This window comes from Grosmannia clavigera (assembly GCF_000143105.1).
Source record: "Grosmannia clavigera kw1407 unplaced genomic scaffold GCSC_132, whole genome shotgun sequence".
Taxonomy (NCBI): Eukaryota; Fungi; Ascomycota; class Sordariomycetes; order Ophiostomatales; family Ophiostomataceae; genus Leptographium; species Leptographium clavigerum.
Window position 1 is genome coordinate 557,970 of NW_014040810.1, and position 20,517 is coordinate 578,486.

A 20,517-nucleotide genomic window follows, 5' to 3' on the forward strand; every position below is an offset into this window, starting at 1 on the left:
GGGCTATCACGTCGATGCATTCATACAGCACTGCATGGAACGTACACGTGGAATGATAATTAGACTTTTCACATGTAGACTGTAACCTTTGTTTACTGGCCTCGCCTCGCATAGACAGTATTCCACACAGGAGCTCAAACGTGCGCGTTAATAATTAGTATTGCATATCATTCAAATTCTATAGACTTGCAACAACGGGCCGGTCCCAATTGTGGAAGATTTCTTCAGCTCTTGCATACCACTAAGTGGTGACTGCAGTAGCCAGCGTAACTTAAAAAGGAAAACCAAGGTTTCATCGATCTCTTCAGTTGTCGTCATTTCGACCAAATTCAATATACTAGATTGCAGGCAATATATTTTCACTGATCTCACTATAAATCTGTATAAATCTGAACTCGTCATTGATACTACACTGGCAGCCTGCAATCATGTTCTACCTTGATGGCCACCAGCCAATAATCCTAGACAATGTTCCGCCAAAGACAGTTTACAACGTCGTTACTTCTCATGGAATTTGTGTGAAATAACACCGTCAAATTTTGGCCCAGAGCCTTAGGCCATGCTTCCGGTAGACACACTGCCTTGCCGAAAAAAAGAAAATGCCACCCACGGCCACTACGGCGACATAGAGACCGGCAAGTGCCGTTGTCCCAAAGGTCGTGAGCAATTGCCCGCCCAAAGGGCTAGCTACAAACAGAGAGAAGCTGACGAAGAAATACATGGTCCCTACATTCAGTGCTAGTTAGCCGAGAAAGAGATGATACAAGGAAATGGCGGGAACAGACCAAAGTATCTCCCGTAGTCCTCCGTCTCGCATATCAACCCCATACAAACCGGTGCTAGTGAGATAAATGAGCCACTCCCAAAGCCCCAGAGTGCGGAGAAAGCGGTCAGAGCGCCTAACGAGCTTGAGCCAAAGGGAACAAAGATTGAAGCAGTAAAGATGGTGGTGACAAGAACCATGAAAACCATGGTATTGAATGGCCCAAAATGGTCGCTAGCCAGCCCTGAAAGGAAACGGCCGGCCGTAGAGGTTGCGTTGGCAACGGCAATTAAGGTGTAGCCGGTATCCGAGTTGAAGCCGGCTACCATTGCATAGGTTGGGAGGAGAGAAAAGATACCGAAGATGGAAAACTCCAGAGCCGAAAGCCCAACTGTCACAAATGCAAAGGTCCAGCTCTTGAGAGCCTTAAAGTTGAGAACGGCTCGCTTGCGGCGCACTGCCAACGGAATACCAGAAGGCGGACTAGGAAGCGGATGCTGCAGACATAGAGCACCTATAATCATGATGGCTGAAAGCAAAAAGGCAATCGACCTGATGGACCAGGCCCATCCAACAGTAGGCAGGAGTTTTCGGAGCATCAGCGGCATGACCACGCCACCAACGCTCGATCCGCAGAGTGCTAGGCCCATGGCCATGCCTCGACGGCGAGTGAACCACTTGCTGATGACGCCGATACCTACCATGGAAACAATGGCAGCCCCGATGCCGCCCCAGATGCCCATCACAAGCATGAATTGCCAATAGGTGTGGCACTCGGCCAGCACAAAGAACACAGGGATGTAGACCAGACAGCCCACGGGGCCAAGATACTGCGGGCCGTACGCATCAAAGAGAGGCCCAACCTGGATACCGAGAAGTAAGGTCAGAGCCGTGAAGGCACCGGTTATCCAGCCGACGTCCCGCGAGCTATACGCCGACAACTGGTGTATTTCCAAGTAGGCCTGGATGGTGCCGATGGTCTGCATGAAGCCTGTCCACCATCAGTCCTGCTGGTCCGGGCTCGATCTCGGTCCCTGAGAGACGCACCATAGCTTGTGAAGAGGAATAAGAAGGAGCCAGCAATGGAGAGCCAAGCCCTGGTGGTGATTTTGGCATTCACAGGGGCGTCCGATCCTGGCGCTAATGGTTCTCTAGCCACGTCGATCGGCTGGCTACTCATCGGAGTGCTGCGGATAGAGCCCGCCTTAGAATTAGGAAGCTCTTGCAGCTGGAATGAGGGCGAGATGTCTACGGCTTCCATTGTAAAAAGATGAAACGTATATGGTTTGCAGGAGTGGTGCAATTGTCTGGTCGGAGAAGAATGAATAGTCACTATTTGTGACACTACCTGTCTCCGTTATCGGTCCCCCTCGGTCTTCCTTCCGGCCTTCGGCTGAGCATCTCCAATTTTCTGTTCAACTTGATGCCCAATACTCCATCCCTTCTTTTAATTGCACAGTACGAACGGGGCTCGCATAAGGCATATCGGCGCGTGCTGAGATGCAACGGGCATTCGATGGATAGCCCGACTAGATTTAATGATCCCTTCAAAGGCTGAAAGAATGTGCTCCGTCACTCGGAGCTTTCATGACTAAAGCAAGCAGCCTAATGCACACCTTTTTCGAATCCGTCCAAACGTGGAACATTAGACAGATCTAGCAATAAGCGGGCTACTAAAGACGATTCTCATGTTAATGGCTTTTTGCATAAGCTTAGCATGGCACGTTTCTGCCACCCTGACTGCCGAAACTAGGCACTCTACTCTGGTCGCCGTATGTACGAAATGCACGAACCCGTGCCACCCCACATCGGCTTCTTCTGTTGAATGGCGGCCCCACCTTTCAGGCGAAGAGTTGCACGGCCTCCCCGATAAGAGGCCACACTGCCTGAGCACTGGCCGCAGAAAGTATCTTTAGACATGGGTACTCCGTACGGAGCAGACTGTGGCTTCTACTCCGTGCACCACTAGTCTGTACGCGCAGTTGTCTGCGCGAATACCAGTGTAAGACCCGTACGTTAATCCTTGTGGGATATTCGTCCGGACCAGTTGCACGTATCGTAGTAAGCTCTAAGGCCTTCAGAAGATCTAGTGATGATATTTCGTTGGGTGGTTGACTGAAGACCAGACTGTGCGCAATGTGCGCGCAGATCAGGGCTTCGTCTTATCTAGTGATTTCGGCGGCCGAGGTCAGGTGACCTCGGGAAATCCACAAGACGTCCTGCTATCTATCCAATGCAACATTGACACAGGTACACAGGGATCTGCTATCTCTCAGCTACGGTCCTGCGTCTTCATCGGCCGAGGCTTGGATGCTTACGGCAGGTGTTGGATACCGTCGTAATAAAACGCATTGACGGGCTGGTGTGCACTGCAACAGCGTGGGTTGCCTATGCGGAAATTGTTAACGATACGCGTGGCGGCCAGACCCAAGCTTGTCTAGCATGGTTGTGCATGTGAAGTAAAAGGAATCGATAGGGCACCAACCGATGAAAACAACGCCTTCTCCATACTTTGGAACACCAGACCCGTCCAGAACTTTCGCCCTCGGCTGTGAGTAGGACTGGGTCGTGGAAGCGAGCACGTTTTATTGTGCTCTGTCAATCTCGCCTGCCTTCGACATGAGTCGCCACCATAGATGAAGCTCTACTGGTTAATGCCTAGTGTATTATTGTCAATAGTGCATCTAGCGCTCTCTTCAGCTCAGGGGTCTCATATACTCCGTTTGCGCGAACTCGGAAATCGTACGACTTTCGCAGTCGTACCACACCTTAGGTCCTAACAGGAACTGGAACCCGAGGCGCAACAGGGGTTTTCCAGGGGTCCTGATTAAGAAGTAAGGTTCCAGTCTAACTGTATAACAACATAGCCCGCAGTGTAGGCGTGATCGATCGTGATAGCGTATCGATCTTCAAAGTCCTTTCGTCGACGGCGGCCCCTCTAGGAGGGGTTGACCGGAGAGTCTCAATGAGCGGCGTTCTCTTCCTATGGAGACCACCGTAGGAGTATGTACTCCTAGTACGTGTACCTACTGGTATTAATATGTAGTTCAAACCCCTCCTGTTACTGCTCACATGCAGACAGGAGGTGTAGGCACTTTGTCTGTTATCTCTCTGCACAACCTATCTCTCTCATCTCCCTGTACTCTCTTTCCCTGTCTTCGCCCATACCTAGGTATGGCCACCAAAGCCGAAAAGTCAAAATACACCCCCAGAGGACGGCCGGTCGACGAAGGTCGACCCGTTCGAATCACCATCATCGGCGCTGGCATCTCCGGCATCTGTCTGTACATCCGCCTCTTACAGCATGTCCCTGCTGCAAAGATTACTATCTATGAGAAGAATCCGTCACTAGGTGGGACTTGGTATGAGAACCGATACCCTGGTGTAGCCTGTGATGTACCGAGTCATGTGTACCAGTACTCGTTTGAGCCCAACAAGAAGTGGACCAAGCTCTTTGCACCAGGATCTGAGATCCTAGACTATATCAAAGGAGTGTCTAGCAAGTATGGGGTCGACCAGAAGGTCAAGTACAGCACCAGAGTCATAGGCACCAGGTGGGATGAAGACCAGGGTGCTTGGGACATAGACATAGAGCAGACGGACAAAGAAGGCCATGTCTCTCAGGACAAGAGAAAGGCAGAGATTATCATCAGCGCTGTCGGCATCCTGAACAACTGGAAATGGCCGGATATACAGGGCCTCAACGATTTCCAAGGGAAGCTCCTCCACTCTGCAGACTGGGACAAGTCGTGGTAAGCTATTTGCCATTTTTCTACGATCATTTTCCGACTTTGTGAGGGCATGAGTCTGATTGGAGAACGTTATCGTTGGAAGGGACTACACAGGGAAAAAGGTGGCACTGATTGGTAGCGGCTCATCGGCTGTCCAGATCCTGCCTCACCTCCAGGAGAAGTGCCCTCAGGTCAGCAATTTTGTTCGTGGTGGCGCATGGATCAGTCGGTCATTTGGCTCGACATTTATTGAGGACATCCTGAGCCTCAGCGACGAGCCGGGCAACTACACCTACACAGACGAGGAGGTGGCCAAATTCGAGCAGGACGACAAGTTCTACTATGCCCTGCGCCGGGAGATGGAGAGTTCCATCAACAAGGACTTTCCCCGGCTGTTCCCGGGTTCGATCGAGGAGACCGAGGCAACGGAGCGGATCAAGATCATAATGCGCTGGAAGCTGTTCCAGAAGATCGGCCTCTACGAGAAGCTTGAGCCGTCTTTCGTGCCTGGCTGCAGACGGCTGACTCCTGGCCCGGGCTATCTGGAAGCCCTGGTGCAGGACAACGTCGATGTGATCACGGCCGGCATCGACCATGTCACCGAGGAAGGCGTGATGGCCAAGGACGGTAAGGAGTACAAGGTCGACGCCATCATCTGTGCGACCGGCTTCGACTGCAGCCACATCCCGCGCTTTTCCATCCAGGGCCGTGACGGCCATCTGCTGGGCGACCGGTGGCGCGGCCGTGCGTCAGCTTACATGTCGCACTCCGTCCCCGGCTTTCCCAACTTCTTCGTGGTTGGCGGCCCGAACTCGGCTACAGGCACTGGCTCCCTGCTCCTGATCCTTGAGTCGGTCATTGGCTACGTCGTCCAAGCGGTCAGCAAGATTAGTCGCGAACACATCAAGTCCATGGAGGTTCGTGAGGACTCGCTGATGTCCTGGGAGGCCATCCTGGACAAGTTCTTCCTCAACACCGTCTACGTGGACAAGTGCCAGAGCTGGTACAAGTATGGCGAAAAGGTTGTCGGGCTATGGCCGGGAAGCAACGTGCATGCCATCCAGACGCTGAAGAGCCCGCGCTGGGAAGACTACACGTATGAGCCCGTGGAGGGAACTGACAAGTTGGACTGGCTCGGCAACGGCTGGACGACGGCGGACCTGAAGCGGGACGGCCTGGGCTACTATGTCGACGATACTGATGTGCCGCCAGTTCCTGCCGAGGAGGTGCTGAAACGCCAGCCATAAAGGCTGTTGACGCACCTCTTAGTAGGTAACAGTGGCTGTTCCCGTTGGTGTGTGCAATTTGGATGTTCGGCGTCCTCGGCTGAGCGCACGGTCTCGACGTATCTCTGTTGTCAGTGAGCGGCAGATGCGCTTGAGCGAGAAGCTCTCCAGATCAGCGTCACGATGTGTAACAATTAGTGTATTTGGTAGCCAATTTTAATGCGTTTCTGAAATTCCAAGTAGTACGAGTACGTCCCCGTACAAGGCTGCCAATTAGCGGCCACACCATTTAAGTAAGTTGGCGAGGAGAGCACTCCCATTGCGAGGAACCATACCTTCAACCAGGACACATTGTTGCGTATTGTTACGGAGTTATAACATGTCTTAAGTTGGCTCAAATGGGGCGGTAGGAAGATAGATAAAGCAGCCCGCGTACGGAATGATTGCCTTAGGTAAAAAGAGTAAAAAACATCAAAGTTACGTTGAAAGGCTGGAAGCTATGTACCATGTAACAAATCCAGCGGCGCTGTGTACTTTTGATTATTACTGCAGTCTCACCATGCCTATGGAGTAGGGTACTAAAAGTATGTTGTTCAGCGGTCGAAGGATCATCTCTTTGGTGTGCTTCAATTTTGCTCTAGAATTATTCAACTTCCAGGCTAGAAGTGTACGAAAGATTATGTAAGGATACACTCCTTGTTACGGTGTTTACGTCGTATTATATATTTTCTACGGAGTTCGCCTTCTAGTCCTTTGCATCGACTGATCCGGGACTCTTTACGGAGTACGGAGTACATGTATTCATCCGCAATATTGTTTTGGTGAAAGAAAGTTGATCCCTCTGCAAAAGTAAGATACAATCGCCCTACCAAACCAGACAGGGTTCTCCTGCATACTTCGTACGGAGTATTTCCAAGTACAAACCCATTATTTTGTCAGCTACCAAATGAAAGCAGTAATTTGACTTTTCCCTGCCCACTACCCCTTTCTTCCATCTACCCCTGCTAGCTACTCCGTGTGTATGTAAAAGAAACACTGTAAGCTTAGGAATTACGCAAAAGAGAACAGAAGCTCCTGTTGCCAGCAATGGTAGGCGGCCACCCGTGCGGGGGGCTGTAAGATATCGTACAAATACTCGTAGTCGTAGGGATATGTACTCCATACGGAGTGCGATATATACGAGTATTCGTATTAATCGCAAAGAGGTGCTCAAGATTGTGTGCGTGACTGGCTGTCGGATTTTGCATGAGTCTGCGTAGTCTGTGTTCTTTCCCCTATTTTGGACAATTTTGACCGTACCCCCTTGAAATTATGCGCACAAACGCACTCCTCGCAGTATCACATTCTAACCAGAGGAGGCATAGCAAAGCAGCGAGCGGACCACAAATAGTGTTAAATTCAAGAGTACGGAGTACTCGTAGCGAGTATGGATCACACTGTACGAGTACACTTTGTCGGGTTAGAATATCTACTTTGCAATATCAGGTACGATACTTCGCACTCGTAGTCCAGACTCCTTACTCTGTACTTCATTGACCGCTCAAAGCTCTGGGCCGTCTCTGTTATATCCATCTTACGAACATGGTGATACATGGGCCTTTTAGATTACGACGAGCGGACGTTTGGAAATCCTCCTCACCAGTGGTTCGGAACCGACATGCCGACAATGGAAACATGGTGACGTGGACTGCAGACCATATCCAAGGGCTATCTTCGAGTTGTTGTCGTCTCTCAGTACGGAGAAATCGTGAATATTGCTTAAGTACTCCGTACGAGTACGGAGTTGGAAGTTTCGCAATGTAGAAATGACGAAGCTCTTGATGACTAAACTGCCACAACTCGAAACTGGCCACGTCTACACTGTGTGCATCTTATCGTACCCGTACGGGATCAATGGATGAACGAGTAAGGATCCGCCATGTTATGTCGTAAGGCTCTTGAACGCGCCCGGGAGTTTTTGGACGTGCCGAAGGAAGGAGTCGACACTGTCTTAAATGTGACGTGGGCCCATATTTTATTTGACAATCCACAACCAGCTCGATCTGCAGATACATAGAATCGTACCAATTCTCGGAGTGTTTACGAGTACCGACCGCCCACCCCCTTTTCCCAGCCTATCTTGTCTGCCGCACTGGTACACAGTGCCGGAACAATTGTCGCAAACATTGCGACAAGGTGGGAACGCGGTGGCAACTAATGTCTTGGCAGTCTTGGCAGAGGTCCATAAAGGTACTTTGAAGAGAGGGATGTGTACTGACCATTCTCTCTTACTCCCGCACGAAAACGCCACCGCCCAGGTATCGCTCTTCTCACTCGTACGAATGCGCTCGTACCGTCGGCCGAAGTTGGTATTCTTACTATGTACTCTGTACCAACAGCAGCAACCAGGCCTGCTTGAGCGTTTAGCTTACGACGTATGAATTGGGGGCCCACAACTTGGTAATAGCGCAACCGAACAACCGCGATTTTGCATTAAGTCGCGTGCCTCTCACTCGGGTGGGCTCTCTCCAAGGACCCTGTGTGGTTGACGGATAGTTTTCTACAGGAAACCCCGAGACCTTACTCCGTTCCCGTACTCCGTCCCAGCGAGAAGCTAAGATAAGATACTTTGCGTCTGTACTCGTACGGAGTACTGTTATTCGTGGATCTCGGCGAACGAGTATTTCTTACCAGCGCCTGTAAATCTCGTCCACGTTCTCCTCTCCTTTTTTTGGGCTATCTCTCTCTTCGACCGATCATTCATTTCGTCGCGCCCGTCGAGCATCTACTTCACAACGGCCGTGCAGCAAGACTGGACAATCTCGCAATGGCGACCACGGAGCAACCCGGCCTGGGAGAGCCTCAGTTTGCCTCCCACGCATCAGCAGAGCCCGTCGTACGTGTCTGCTCAAGCTGCTTTTTTGCGCCGTTCCCCTTCGTCCTTACCTCGTCCCTTCGCATGCTCCTTCTGACACGTGAAAGTACATTGGACTATGGAGTATTAACTTTATTTTTGTGACATAGGGCATCGTGTGTATCATGATAGCATCATGCTACTTTAACCGTCGTCGAGACTATTCCGTTTTCCCCAACAAACAGAGCCAGGGCCTGCTAGGTCGGACAGATGTGGTCGATTTACGAGACGAGCGCGACAAAGACGAGGATGAAGACCAGCTCGAGCTCTCCCCCGTCACCACGGCATCGACAAAGTATGGCCCGAAGAAGCGAAATCTCTGTGGGGTTGTCGTGCAGACGCCGAACTCGTCACGGTACGCCAACTACTGGCACAGTCGATTCATTCAAAAGTACCCGTTCTTGGTCGAGATGTTCTATTGGGCCGTCAACCTCCTCCTCTACGTCTCTATAAAATCCGGCAGCGAGTACATCTTCGCCACGGATGGTGTCTGGAAAACTGCGGAAAACCACGGCATCGCTGTACTCGATCTAGAGCAGAGGGGCATTTTCCGCTTCCTGATTCCCATGCGCGAGATCGACGTCCAACACTTCTTCAGGGCCGGTCACCAAGGTGCTTTGACCGTTCTAAACCGAGCATACTCTCTGATTCATATCCCGGTTACGGTTAGGTACGTTGAATTGCTTTTCTTGATCCTTCCTCTGGCTTCATATTCACTTGCCTGTGATCACATGGCTAATGCGAATCGGTCGTGCACAGTTTCCTTGGTTGGTACTACTACGCCGCGCCGTCTCACGCCCAATTCGCATCTGTTCGCCGCATGATGAGCCTCACGAATTTTTTCAGCTTCGTAACTTTCATGACGTACCCATGTATGCCGCCCCGTCTGCTGCCAGAGAAGTATGGATTTTTCGACACGGTTCGTCGTGAGGATGCCGAGTCCATCTGGGCCACGGGCAAATTTTTTAACCAGCTTGCCGCGTTTCCATCGCTGCATTTCGGTTACTCCTTCTGCATTGGCACGGTTTTGCTATACCATTCAGGCATCCTCCGCAACTGCCTGGCCCCACGGGAGAAACGCCAGTTCAGGCCACGCCAGATTCTCCTCGCCCTCCTGAGCGTGGTGTATCCCGGCTTCGTCCTGCTCATCATCATAGCCACAGCTAATCACTACTGGCTCGATGCAATGGCGGCGACGGGTGTTGTAGCTATGTCTTGGCTGTGCAATCGCGTCTTCCTGATGTTTCTGCCATTGGAGGATATCTTCCTCTGGTGCGTCAAGTTGGAAAAGCCTATTCCCACTACGGGTTACAAAGGCAATGCATTCTGAAGCGACTCTTCCGGGGAGTGTATACTTTTGTAATATTGAGTTCATATAGATGACCAGTTACGGTCGAGTCACTCTGGATGTTTGGTTACGACAGCGATTTGTGTTATCTTAGCATGAGGCATGCTTACTGGGGATTGCGATCACTCCTCTGAGCATATGGGGGCGTTACTAGCTGATTTTCCAACAGTCCAACAGTAGGAGGTCATCGCATTTTAGCGTACCCAGCAGGGCAAATAGGACAAACACTGCAGCAATGAGCTATTGCTTTTATAATTTGTGCCTGTTCATTCCGTGGATGGCCGTGTTTTCTAACCTCTCTGATTTCTATTGGAAGATTGCAATGGCTGAAAGCAGCCTGAATTTCCTCGGTGGCGTCGGGTTGTGTGGCTACGCTTTGTTGCAGGCCGCAGTAGCATGCTGGCAATACAGTAGACCAACGCAGCGCACGCAAGCGTCTGTGCGATGGAGACGATCAGGGCCGCGAGACAGGTGAAGGCGAAAGCGACTAGGAAGATGACAGCCGGCATTGCGGGACTTCGGATGTGAATAAAAGCGTTGTTTATTATGGCGGAAGTGAGGCCGTCAACATTCTTGTTATCGTCGTACAATTGCAAAGCCACTGTTGGCACGTCCAGGACCCAATTGGATACCCGGAACCTTAGGTCGTCAGTGGCATTTAGGCGGCGTCGGTCTCGGGATCCTGGGTGCTTTGGCTGGCTGGAAACCATTCTGAAATAACTCTGGTGGAGATTGCAGTTCCAATAATATGCAAATTATTATGTATCTTACTGTGTCACTAACAAAAGTGGCGGTCAAGGCTTGATTAATATGAGGTCAACGAATCCTATGGCGTCCTATGGCGCTGACATGCATAATAGTATCTTACTATGAAAGAACGCGACTCCCTCCAGGTCAGCCTAGACTGATTACTCGTTTGTACCACGTATGACGTGGGCTGTTACGGATGCTGCGGGCCTCGGCTACAAGGGTCGGTCGCGCCTTTGTTGACAAGAGGCATTTGCTTTAAAGACAGAGATGCCGAGACGACCTTTCGGACATCGGATGCGGCCAATCCCCTTTATCTCCTTTATTCTCCTGCGATACGCGCTCACCCGACATACGCCGACGCGTTGTTTTAGTGTTCCTTGATTATGCATTCATTAGCTTTGTAATAGCGACAGCGCCTCGATGTGCTGACACAATAATTGAGACAGTGACATTTTTGTGGCGAGACCCACGTGACGTGGAGGCCTGAAAAAGCGACAAAAATAAACATTGTCACCAGAGAGGCTCGAACTCTCGACCTCAGGATTATGAGACCTACGCGCTAGCCAACTGCGCCATGGTGACTTGTTTTGTCTTGTATGGTTCAACCTCCGGACTGGAAGCCCATATACCCCACAGCATTGATGTAGCCCCGCGTCTTCTCAGGCATTGCGGCACATAGATGGTTCTCAATCTCGCACCACGAATTTCTCAGTAGACGATAATAGGCAATACATTTATACGACATCAGTATCAAAGTAAATACACAAATAGCAACTCGACATCTTTCAATCGATTCGCAAGCCGGCCTCCTTGAGTAGGGGTAGGACCTTCTCGCCAAAGTGTTCCAAGTCGAGTTTCCAGTCATAAAAGCCAAGCTGCACGCCATCGATACCAATGCGATGTAGGGCCAGCAGCTGGTCACGCACCTGTTGAGGCGATCCGATGATGTCGATATTGCCAAAATGATAGCCCTGCTTGTGCTTGGGATCGAGACGACCCTTCCAGGCATGGGCATCGCTGTCAAAGGGCTTGCCGCTGAACTGGCGGCCAAAGGCGCGGTTCTTGCGACCGTCGTCGATGGCCTCGGCATAGGCTTCGGCCTGGATGGGGGTGTCACGGGAGACGATGAAGGGGTTGATGATGATCTTGATGGTGCGGCCGTGCTTGGCGGCAGCCTCGCGTATGGCGGCAATGTGCGGCGGGAGGGTAGCGAGGGCGCTGTCGATGTGGGCGCCGCCAGGCGAGGTGATGAAGATGAGGTCGGAGTATTGGGCAGCAAATTCGATGCCGGCCGGCGAGCCGGTGGCATTGACGAGGACGGGGCGACCGAAGTGCGGCTTGGGGGTGATCCAAGCGTTGCTGAGGCGCCAGGGCGATACACGGCCGTCGTAAGATATGTTTTCGGACTCGCCCCAGAGGCTGCTGACGACGTCAAAGAGCTCGGCAGCCATGGCGTAGCGCTGATCGTGCTCGATACGCTGCCTGCCGAACATTTCGTGCTCGACGGCGCGGTGGCCGGTGACGATGTTGATGCCCCAGCGGCCCTTGGCGATGTGGTCGAGCGTGGCGCCGTACTTGGCAATGTGCAGCGGGTGCAGCGGACCGTAGAGGACGTGCATGGTGGAGATGAGCAAGATCCGGCTCGTCACAGCGGCCATGGCACCGAGGGCGACAAAGGCGTCCAGTGAGGCCTCGCCGTCGTAGCTACCCTTTGGCAACCACTGGGTGCGGCTAAAGGCCAGATCGAAGCCAAGCTCCTCGGCACGCTTGACAATCTCGACGTTGTAGTCAAAGGTCCAAGTGGTCGACGTCGGCAGTGTGGACGTCTGCAGGTCCTGCAAGTCCAGAAAGACGCCAAGCAGCAGCGGCTGGCGTGCTGCCTTGCTGAGCGGGCTGTCCGGAAAGTCAAACAAGCCCTTGAGCAGCAGCCCGTCTTCGCGCACGGAATGGGCCATGATGGGCTGATGAGAGGTGGCCGTTTGCGAGAGACGATAGTTCTAGGAGGAGACATGCTGCGACGGGTTGCAATGCCAGAGTTTAAGAAGACGGCTGGCAGCCGGACTTGGCCAGACATGCCTGCAGTCGTGATCGCAGGCCTGGATAACGTGGCTTTAGATGTCTGTTATTGGACCTCGCCTATTTTGCGGGGATGGCGTGAGAATGGTTTACGATGTTGAAATAGCCCATTGTTGCGTAGGAAAGGCGTGGCCCAACAGGCTACCTTGTTAGTGTTGCAAACAAGCGAGTTTTCATTGGAAGCAGGACGGTGTGCATGTGGGAGAGGACCACAACTCTGGATCTGAACGTAATACAAATGCCTATGTGTTCGTGCATCTTGGTTGCAACACGGAACAGTCTCTTACAACCTTTCGGCTACTACAAAGCATGGAGAGCACATCATATATCGTCATCAGCTCCACAAGCCTACGATTCTGCGACTGCAAAGCATTCGGTCCAGCTTAGAATGATCAGTGCAATACTGCAGCTTACAGACTATATGACAGGAATTGCATGCATCATTAAATCTATGCAAAGAATACGACGGCACTGGAGGCGCTGTAAGTTTTGCATTCAGCCGGAAGATATTAGCGATAAAACGCGGGGTAATACGCAGTAATAGGCACAGCCACAGCAGCCACAGATTACGAACATATGCGACTGCCCCTTGTCAGGGATGTCATCAATGTTTACGTCGCCATGACGGTCCATTCGGGCAGAAAATCGGGAGCATGGATTCTGGACGGGACTTTGACCCCAAAGCTTTCGCAGGCGAGAAGAGCGGCGTGAAACAGAAATGGAATGAAGACGTGCGAACAGCGGGACCGCCTAACTCTGGCGCATATTGGCCGCCTCGGGCGTTTGTGCTATGGCAAACAGTGGCCAGGAACAGAACGTTTGCGGCGATGGCGGCGTCCATGCTGGTCTGGGCGATCGTCCACGCGGCAACGACTGTCTGGCCAGAAAAACGTCGATCGAGTAGCAGCGTGTGCTGGAGAAACACGACTTGCAGCAACACCATCACCGAGGCGGCCTTTCGCGGTGAATGGGAGGCCAATATGTATGCGCCTGCGTCGCGGACGGTCGAGCCAGTGGCCGTCATTCTATCGACAGACGGTGATGACGGCGATGGCGAGCGCCCTTTCGTTGCTGGCACGTCCTTGGCGCACAACGGGTCGATGCTGGTCTTCGACTTTGGCAAGGAGGTTGGCGGGATCGTGCATCTAGATTTCGTCGTCCTTGGCAACGGCTCTGGAGCCGTAGGCCTTGCCTTTAGCGAAGCCCGCAACTGGATTGGCGAGTGGTCGGACTCGTCGAGCGACGGCCAGAACGGCCGCGACGGCGCGCTGTACGCCAACTTCTCAGGTCCAGGCAGCGTTCGCTACACGATGCCAGACGCAAAGCTGCGTGGCGGTTTCCGCTACCTGTCCGTCTTCCTCATGACCGCTACATCTTCTGCTACGGCCTCGGTGCAGGTGGACTGTGTGCAGGTTGAGATCGCCTTCCAGCCGACGTGGACGGACCTGCGAGCCTACCAGGGCTACTTCCATAGCGACGATGCGCTGCTCAACCGGATTTGGTACAGCTGTGCCTACACGCTGCAGACGAACCTGATTCCGCCCAATACCGGACGCACGTGGCCCCCTCCTCAGGGCGGTGCCGGCTGGTCCAATGACGGTAACCTCGGCAGCACCGGAAATGACATTCTCGTCGACGGGGCGAAGCGAGACCGCGCCGTGTGGACGGGCGATCTAGGTGTCGCTGTTCCGGCAGCTTTCGTCAGCCTCGGCGACCTGGAGGGTACGCGCAACGCCCTGCAGACCATCTACGACCACCAGAACGGCGACGGGGCCTTTCCACAGGCCGGACCCCCGCTGCTCATCCAGGGCAGCGACGCCTACCACCTCTGGACCCTCATCGGCACGTACAACTACATCCTTTACACAGGCGACGCCACCTTCCTTGACCAGAACTGGCCGCTCTACATGCGTGCTGTCGACTACATCTGGGCCAAGGTCACGCCGGCCCATGGCCTGCTCCTCGTCACCGGCTCCAGTGACTGGGCGCGTCAGAACAGCGCCGGCGAGATCAGCGAGGCCCAGATGCTGCTGTATCACGCCCTGCAGACCGGCTGCAGGCTGGCCGGCTGGGCCGGTGATGACACGGGACTGGCAGAAACCTGGACTGTGCGGGCGAAACAGCTCCGACAGGCTACCATAACCCATTTGTACAACCCAGGCCAGGGCGCATTCATGGACAGTATCACCGATGCATCAATCTATCCACAGGACGCAAACGCCCTCGCCGTGCTCTTTGGAGTTGTGACCGCCCAATCGGCCGAGGCCCAGAACATCTCTGCGCTCCTTGCTGGCCGTTGGACTTCCATCGGAGCTCCGTCTCCAGAGCTGCCCGGAAACGTCAGCCCGTTTATCTCGTCGCTTGAGATCCTCGCCCATATTGCTGCCGGCCATCCGGATCGGGCCGTTGACCTCATCCGCATCAGTTGGGGCTGGTATCTGCAGCATCCCAACGGCACCCAGTCCACCGCCATCGAGGGCTACCTCCTGGACGGCTCCTTTGGCTACCGCACCAACGATGGCTACCGTGGCGACCACAGCTATCCCTCCCACAGCCACGGCTGGAGCACTGGACCGGCTACCGCTCTTACTGAAGGCGTGCTTGGCCTGCAGGTAACCGCTCGCCAGGGCCGTTCCTGGATATTCGCGCCCCAGATGGCGGCTGGCCACAGTGGGCGTCTGCATGACGTCCAGGGCGGCTTTGTCACTGGACTAGGCTCGTTTCAGGCCCGGTGGTGGTGGCAGGACAAGGAGAATCCAGGCCCGTACCAGGCGACCGTCCATACGCCTGACGGCACCACGGGCCAGCTTCTGTTGCCAGTCGTACAGAATGGTACCATTCCAACTATTCAGATTGACGGCCAGAACGCATCGCTGGCCTGGTACCGGCAGGGTGTGGATGGGGTGGTCGACCTGGTAGCCACAGATGGCGTCTTGGGCGGAAATCACACGATCAAAGTGTGGTGATCATCAGGAGAGGATGCATATATTGTTAACATGACCATTTGGTTTACCTGGTAGAGCCGGAGCGAGTGCGACGAACAGTTGATAGCATCGTAAGTACACAAATTGAGCGAGTGTCTATTCATTGTGGACTAATTATGTCCGGGGGGGACGACAATGATGGGGGTTCTGCCGTTGGCTGGGTGCTCCAACTTTCCTAGGCCAAGTTCACTGCCGCCTACGAAAGAAATATTGTACCAACAGTCCGCATCAGACAAAAGCATAGTGCCAGAGCTATCGTCTATGTCCCGAGTATGGGAGGACGTCATCACGAAGTTCGAGCTTGTTGAAGGGTGAAAATATGGGGGTTTCGTAGGTCAGGTCGTAGCAGCGCCAACGGCACGCATGCGGCCAGGAGTAACTGATACAATGTGAAAGGGCAAGAATGTAATTCTGCCCAAGCTAGGTATCCTGTTAGCAAAGCTGGATTCACCAAAGAGGGACACCTTACAGGTGCGCTATGCGTTGCCCAGAACATAGCACGGGAATCCTAAACGTCTTAACGGCTGATTGGGGGGCCTACCAACTCAATGGCATCGTAGTCAGGTCAGTACGCATTAATACAAATTTATTCCGCACTTTCCAAATTATCTACACATAAACACAGACAGCCACCTGGCTACAACGGTCTGATATGAGCAAAGTGGAAACATTAGGGCAAAAACGTCTCTTGACGAGCATAAGATACTAACTACAGGTAAAGGTAGTAAGGGGAGAAGACGAGCGAAACAGAACAATCAGGAGGAGGGGTCAAGAAGATCGAAGCCGGCAGTTAAACAGACACGTTAACATCCGTCTTTAGAGTAAATATAGCTAGATTATGCAAGCATAAGGAGTACTAGTGCCTTTGCGGATCGCCCAACCACCACGGCGCCAGACTTGGAATATAAAAAAAAGCGATTGCTCCCCTTAAAGCGATACCAGAGGTTGTTGGCGACAGTTACATATCGCTTAGAAGTCATTGTGTCCTGCGTAAACGAGCGCCTTGTAATAGAACACAAAAGGGGCAACAGTTTCCTACACAAGAAACAAAGTGCGAGAAAGTAATCCAATATAGTATTTACTAGGCTTATTGTAGCGCGGGGGGTCGAATCTACATCTACAATTCCCTCTTGCTTTTTTATGTTGCTTAGCCGTAGGTTGCTATATATAGTGTGAGTGCCACCCAAGCAGCGCTCTCCATGGATTTGTACTTATGAAATGATTTGCATATCCGCCAGGCGCGAAAAGGCTTCTTAGCAGGTAGCTATTGCGTCGATAAATGCATGCAGCTTCTGGCCTCACGGTTCTTTTCGAAGTTTGTACTTCGTATAGTACCGCTTGATGCCATTCTCTGACCAGCCGGTCAAATTGGTTATGTAGCCGAATGCCCTGGGGTCAATCTCAAAGATAGCGTGAGAGAATTGGCGACCACCTTTCGTTTTGGGTCCAATGGCCATCTGAAACATGGAATCTGCCTCCTTTCTGTCAAGCGAGACGACATATCTTTAGAAGAGAACAGAATTTGAGCAAAGGCTCTTCCAGAAGTGGCAAGCCGGCCTTGGCTGCATAGCTGTTACGCCTAGGCGCGAACCACAGTAGATAAGACGTTTGATCCCTGCAATTTGACACCTTCGCGAAAGGTTGCCCCACCGGGCGGAGGCGGACTGTTGGTCATGTTGCCGTCGTCGCTTCGGAGCAGCCGTTGCACTTGAACGGCTTCCAATCGCCTAGCTTCAACGACACCACTATACTATATACGGCCGCTCACAGCCTAGTAAAGCGGGATGGCCGACATGGTGGAGGCCATGGAGTTGGCTGCATTTGTCAAATTATGGGTGCCCAGTGAGCATCTGTGTATTGTTGTGGTTAGGTACTTTTAGCTATGCCGACGTGCATGAAATCCCTTACATAGTATCTTAGTAAATAGCGCCCTGCGCCACACAGTACATGCATTCTTCCATCACACGGCACAATTGTGCACCAACTCCCATTTTGGCCTTGTCCGTTCGACCGCAATACCGTCTTGAATTAAGGTAGGCTTCTTCCAAGTCAGATTGCCAGCTTTGCCCAGGCTGGACAACAGAGGCTTCACCTGCTTCAGTTAGGAGTTCGCCAGACCAGTGGAGAACACTGAACCTTACTTCATCCGGGGTTGTCCTAGGCGCATGGGTGAAACAGTCCCAGGTTCAGGTGGCCTAGGGGCGGTTATGGTTGCTCGAATTTACGGGTCAATGGTCGCCGTTATTGAGACAGCGCGGGTTTTATGTGCAACATAAAAAGTGTTAGGTAGAGTGAAGCGGGCAATCAAGAGTAGGGACGTGCTGGAATGAAAGGGACGAAACGAAGGAGAGGATGGCAACAGCATATCTTCGTGTACCCGAGAATAAACCACGGGGAGCCGCGACGTGCTAAATGCAGGGCGAAAGATCTATTTGCACAAGTACGACTGGCCACACGGTTGTCTGTTTGCCAATTTAATAAAGCGAAGCACTAAACGGGGGATGGTTTCGGCCGACCACACGATTTATAATGTTGGCAATATACTAAGACTTAATGCTGTAGAAATTAGCCGCTGCGCTGTTGATGCAGTTTGCGTCTACTTTCTAGACCATACGAATAGTAGGCGCGTGCTAACACTCACAAATCTGGGGAAATGCACGGAGTATTGCCTTGCCATGAGGCCTCCACAGCAGTAAGCAGCAGGGGTGTTTCGGCCGTCCTCAAAGAAAATCCGACACAGACCCCTCTGAGACTGAGGCGTGCTGAGGCGAAGCCATGTGCTTCGCCTCTGGCTTATTGTTTTTCAGATATCTTACAGCTTAGTCGAAGTGTGTTCGAGGGGGAGAGCCTCCTGCATGAGATCCATCTGTTTCAATCCTCAAAAGAAAACCCCGAACGAGATCAAAACCAGCTGCAACAAACAACCATCGAAATAGATACCTCAGAGAATTTTTTTACTGTCTGACCACCGAGATCAACGAAATGGATCCGCTAAGCCTGACTTGCTCAGTAGTAGCGCTGACACAAGCTGCCAGCTCTGTATGTCGATATGCCCCAATCCTAATTTGAGCCACTCTTGTATACATCTCGTATTAACGACGACAGATTGCATCGTCGCTTTACACGGCTTTTGAAGCGCTGCGCACCGCCGACGAGCGCATTGCATCATTCTGCGACGAAGTACAGAACCTTGCCGGGTTTCTTAACGCGATCAACAAGGCGCTCACAGAATGTGGATCCATGGGCATGGCGACAGTGGGAGAAGACCTCTGGCGACAGAGCGAGCTAACGCTTAAGGACATTGGCACGACACTGCGCGAGATGGAACTTCTGGTAAACCAAATAAAGGAGAATAATACGGATGGTCGGCCTTATGGAATGTCTCTGAAACGACGCGCACATATTGCCATCGACCTGAAAGCCCATGGGACAGCATTGTTGTCGTTCCGTGATAGGATACTGAAGTCAAATTGGGCGCTCCAGACGATTCTAAACACCATCGCAGTGTACGTATGCCTGTTTGTTTGCTTGGGTCCCAGCCGCACGACATTGCTGACCTCCTCCAGTTCTGTGTCTCTCCGAAATAGCGCTTCACAGGAATCGATCCTCATGGCCCTCAACAAGCTGAAGAGATCAGTCGATGACGCTTTCCATGGTACACGACAGACTGACGTTTCAGCGCGAACGCGGACCCGCGATCGATTTGATGTGCAGATGGCCCAGAACCTGCACAAATTGGCCAAGGCTGCCCAGACGTTTCACACGACGGCAAGCGCCACGGCATCTACCATCCACGGCGGAAGTGCCCGTGTTGACCTATGGGACAGTCCTCTTGGTGCAACAGTCATGAGCATTGCGGGAGACCTCTCGCCTTTCCAGCGTGAGCGTATCGAGGGGTACATTGACGGACAGATGCAGCACTGCCTGGAGGAAGAGGCCTATTCCACATTGATCCCTGTGCTCCCCGAGAGCGAATTCGAAGCCGGAGACTACGAAAGATATACCAGCGTGTATAATTGTGACCAACAGGAACATGGATATAACATGATTGACGGAGACGACGATAGTGAGTTGGAAAAACTGTTCGTCGACAACTTGATGGAGCTTGCCGAGAACCACATTCGCGACGGCAAATTCGCAAGTGCCAAAGAGTGTTTACATGAAGCACTACAGCAAAATTTCGACGTTGTAAGCCACTTGAAGCTGCGACGGCTTCACGTTCTTTTGTCCTTCTGCGACATCATGCAGGGCGACTGGAAATTGGTTGAGCCGTTGGTGGTAGAACTTGAAAAATCTTCAGAATACGAGTATCTCGAAGCAGCCGGAAGACTGCTCCATGCTGTTACACTGGGGCACCTTTGTGAATTTTCCTTTGATGACGCAGAGAAGCGTTGTCGGCGAGTATGGAAAATCAGAAAGAGGATCCTGCGGCAGACTGGCCATCTTCGGGATAAATACCACTACGATAACGCTTTGGGGCTATTCGCAATGATCTACGAGATGAAGGGTGACTACCGTCGTGCCGGTATCCTTAGGGGGAAACAGCCGGACTTCGTATATCACCACCCAGCCAGCCAGATCGACTATTTGCTGGAGTACGAAGAGCTGTTAGGTATTGACTTGCCTCGCTTCTTTCCAAAGAGCAACAACCGAAGTAATTTCGGTACTGGGCATCCCGAAATGGTTGACGAAGGAACGTACCATCTGCCTGTTGGAGAACATGCTGCCATGGTTAAAGACATGCAC

General features: G+C 52.3%; 6 protein-coding genes across 6 annotated transcripts; 4 read left to right on the forward strand and 2 right to left on the reverse strand.

Annotated features, from left to right (window-relative positions):
- Positions 1–738: 738 nt before the first annotated feature.
- Positions 739–2,024, reverse strand: CMQ_5346 (major facilitator superfamily transporter monocarboxylate; the record flags this gene model as incomplete). Its single annotated transcript, XM_014319091.1, has 2 exons — positions 739–1,754; positions 1,811–2,024. The coding sequence occupies 2 exons, from the start codon at positions 2,022–2,024 to the stop codon at positions 739–741; spliced, it is 1,230 nt and encodes a 409-aa protein (XP_014174566.1).
- Positions 2,025–3,937: 1,913 nt separating this feature from the next.
- Positions 3,938–5,741, forward strand: CMQ_5369 (flavin-binding monooxygenase; the record flags this gene model as incomplete). Its single annotated transcript, XM_014319114.1, has 2 exons — positions 3,938–4,515; positions 4,598–5,741. 2 exons carry the CDS (start codon positions 3,938–3,940, stop codon positions 5,739–5,741), a joined length of 1,722 nt encoding a protein of 573 aa, XP_014174589.1.
- A 2,785-nt stretch (positions 5,742–8,526) lies between these two features.
- On the forward strand, positions 8,527–9,943 carry CMQ_5327 (uncharacterized protein; the record flags this gene model as incomplete). The annotated part of the gene is made up of 3 exons (XM_014319072.1): positions 8,527–8,595; positions 8,799–9,283; positions 9,373–9,943. 3 exons carry the CDS (start codon positions 8,527–8,529, stop codon positions 9,941–9,943), a joined length of 1,125 nt encoding a protein of 374 aa, XP_014174547.1.
- A 1,553-nt stretch (positions 9,944–11,496) lies between these two features.
- On the reverse strand, positions 11,497–12,666 carry CMQ_5112 (luciferase-like monooxygenase; the record flags this gene model as incomplete). The annotated part of the gene is made up of 1 exon (XM_014318857.1): positions 11,497–12,666. The coding sequence occupies one exon, from the start codon at positions 12,664–12,666 to the stop codon at positions 11,497–11,499; it is 1,170 nt and encodes a 389-aa protein (XP_014174332.1).
- A 774-nt stretch (positions 12,667–13,440) lies between these two features.
- CMQ_5259 (alpha-l-rhamnosidase) lies at positions 13,441–15,753 on the forward strand (the record flags this gene model as incomplete). Its single annotated transcript, XM_014319004.1, has 1 exon — positions 13,441–15,753. One exon carries the CDS (start codon positions 13,441–13,443, stop codon positions 15,751–15,753), a length of 2,313 nt encoding a protein of 770 aa, XP_014174479.1.
- Positions 15,754–18,753: 3,000 nt separating this feature from the next.
- On the forward strand, positions 18,754–20,039 carry CMQ_5117 (uncharacterized protein; the record flags this gene model as incomplete). The annotated part of the gene is made up of 4 exons (XM_014318862.1): positions 18,754–18,810; positions 18,877–19,277; positions 19,338–19,912; positions 20,020–20,039. The coding sequence occupies 4 exons, from the start codon at positions 18,754–18,756 to the stop codon at positions 20,037–20,039; spliced, it is 1,053 nt and encodes a 350-aa protein (XP_014174337.1).
- Between the last annotated feature and the right edge of the window lie 478 nt (positions 20,040–20,517).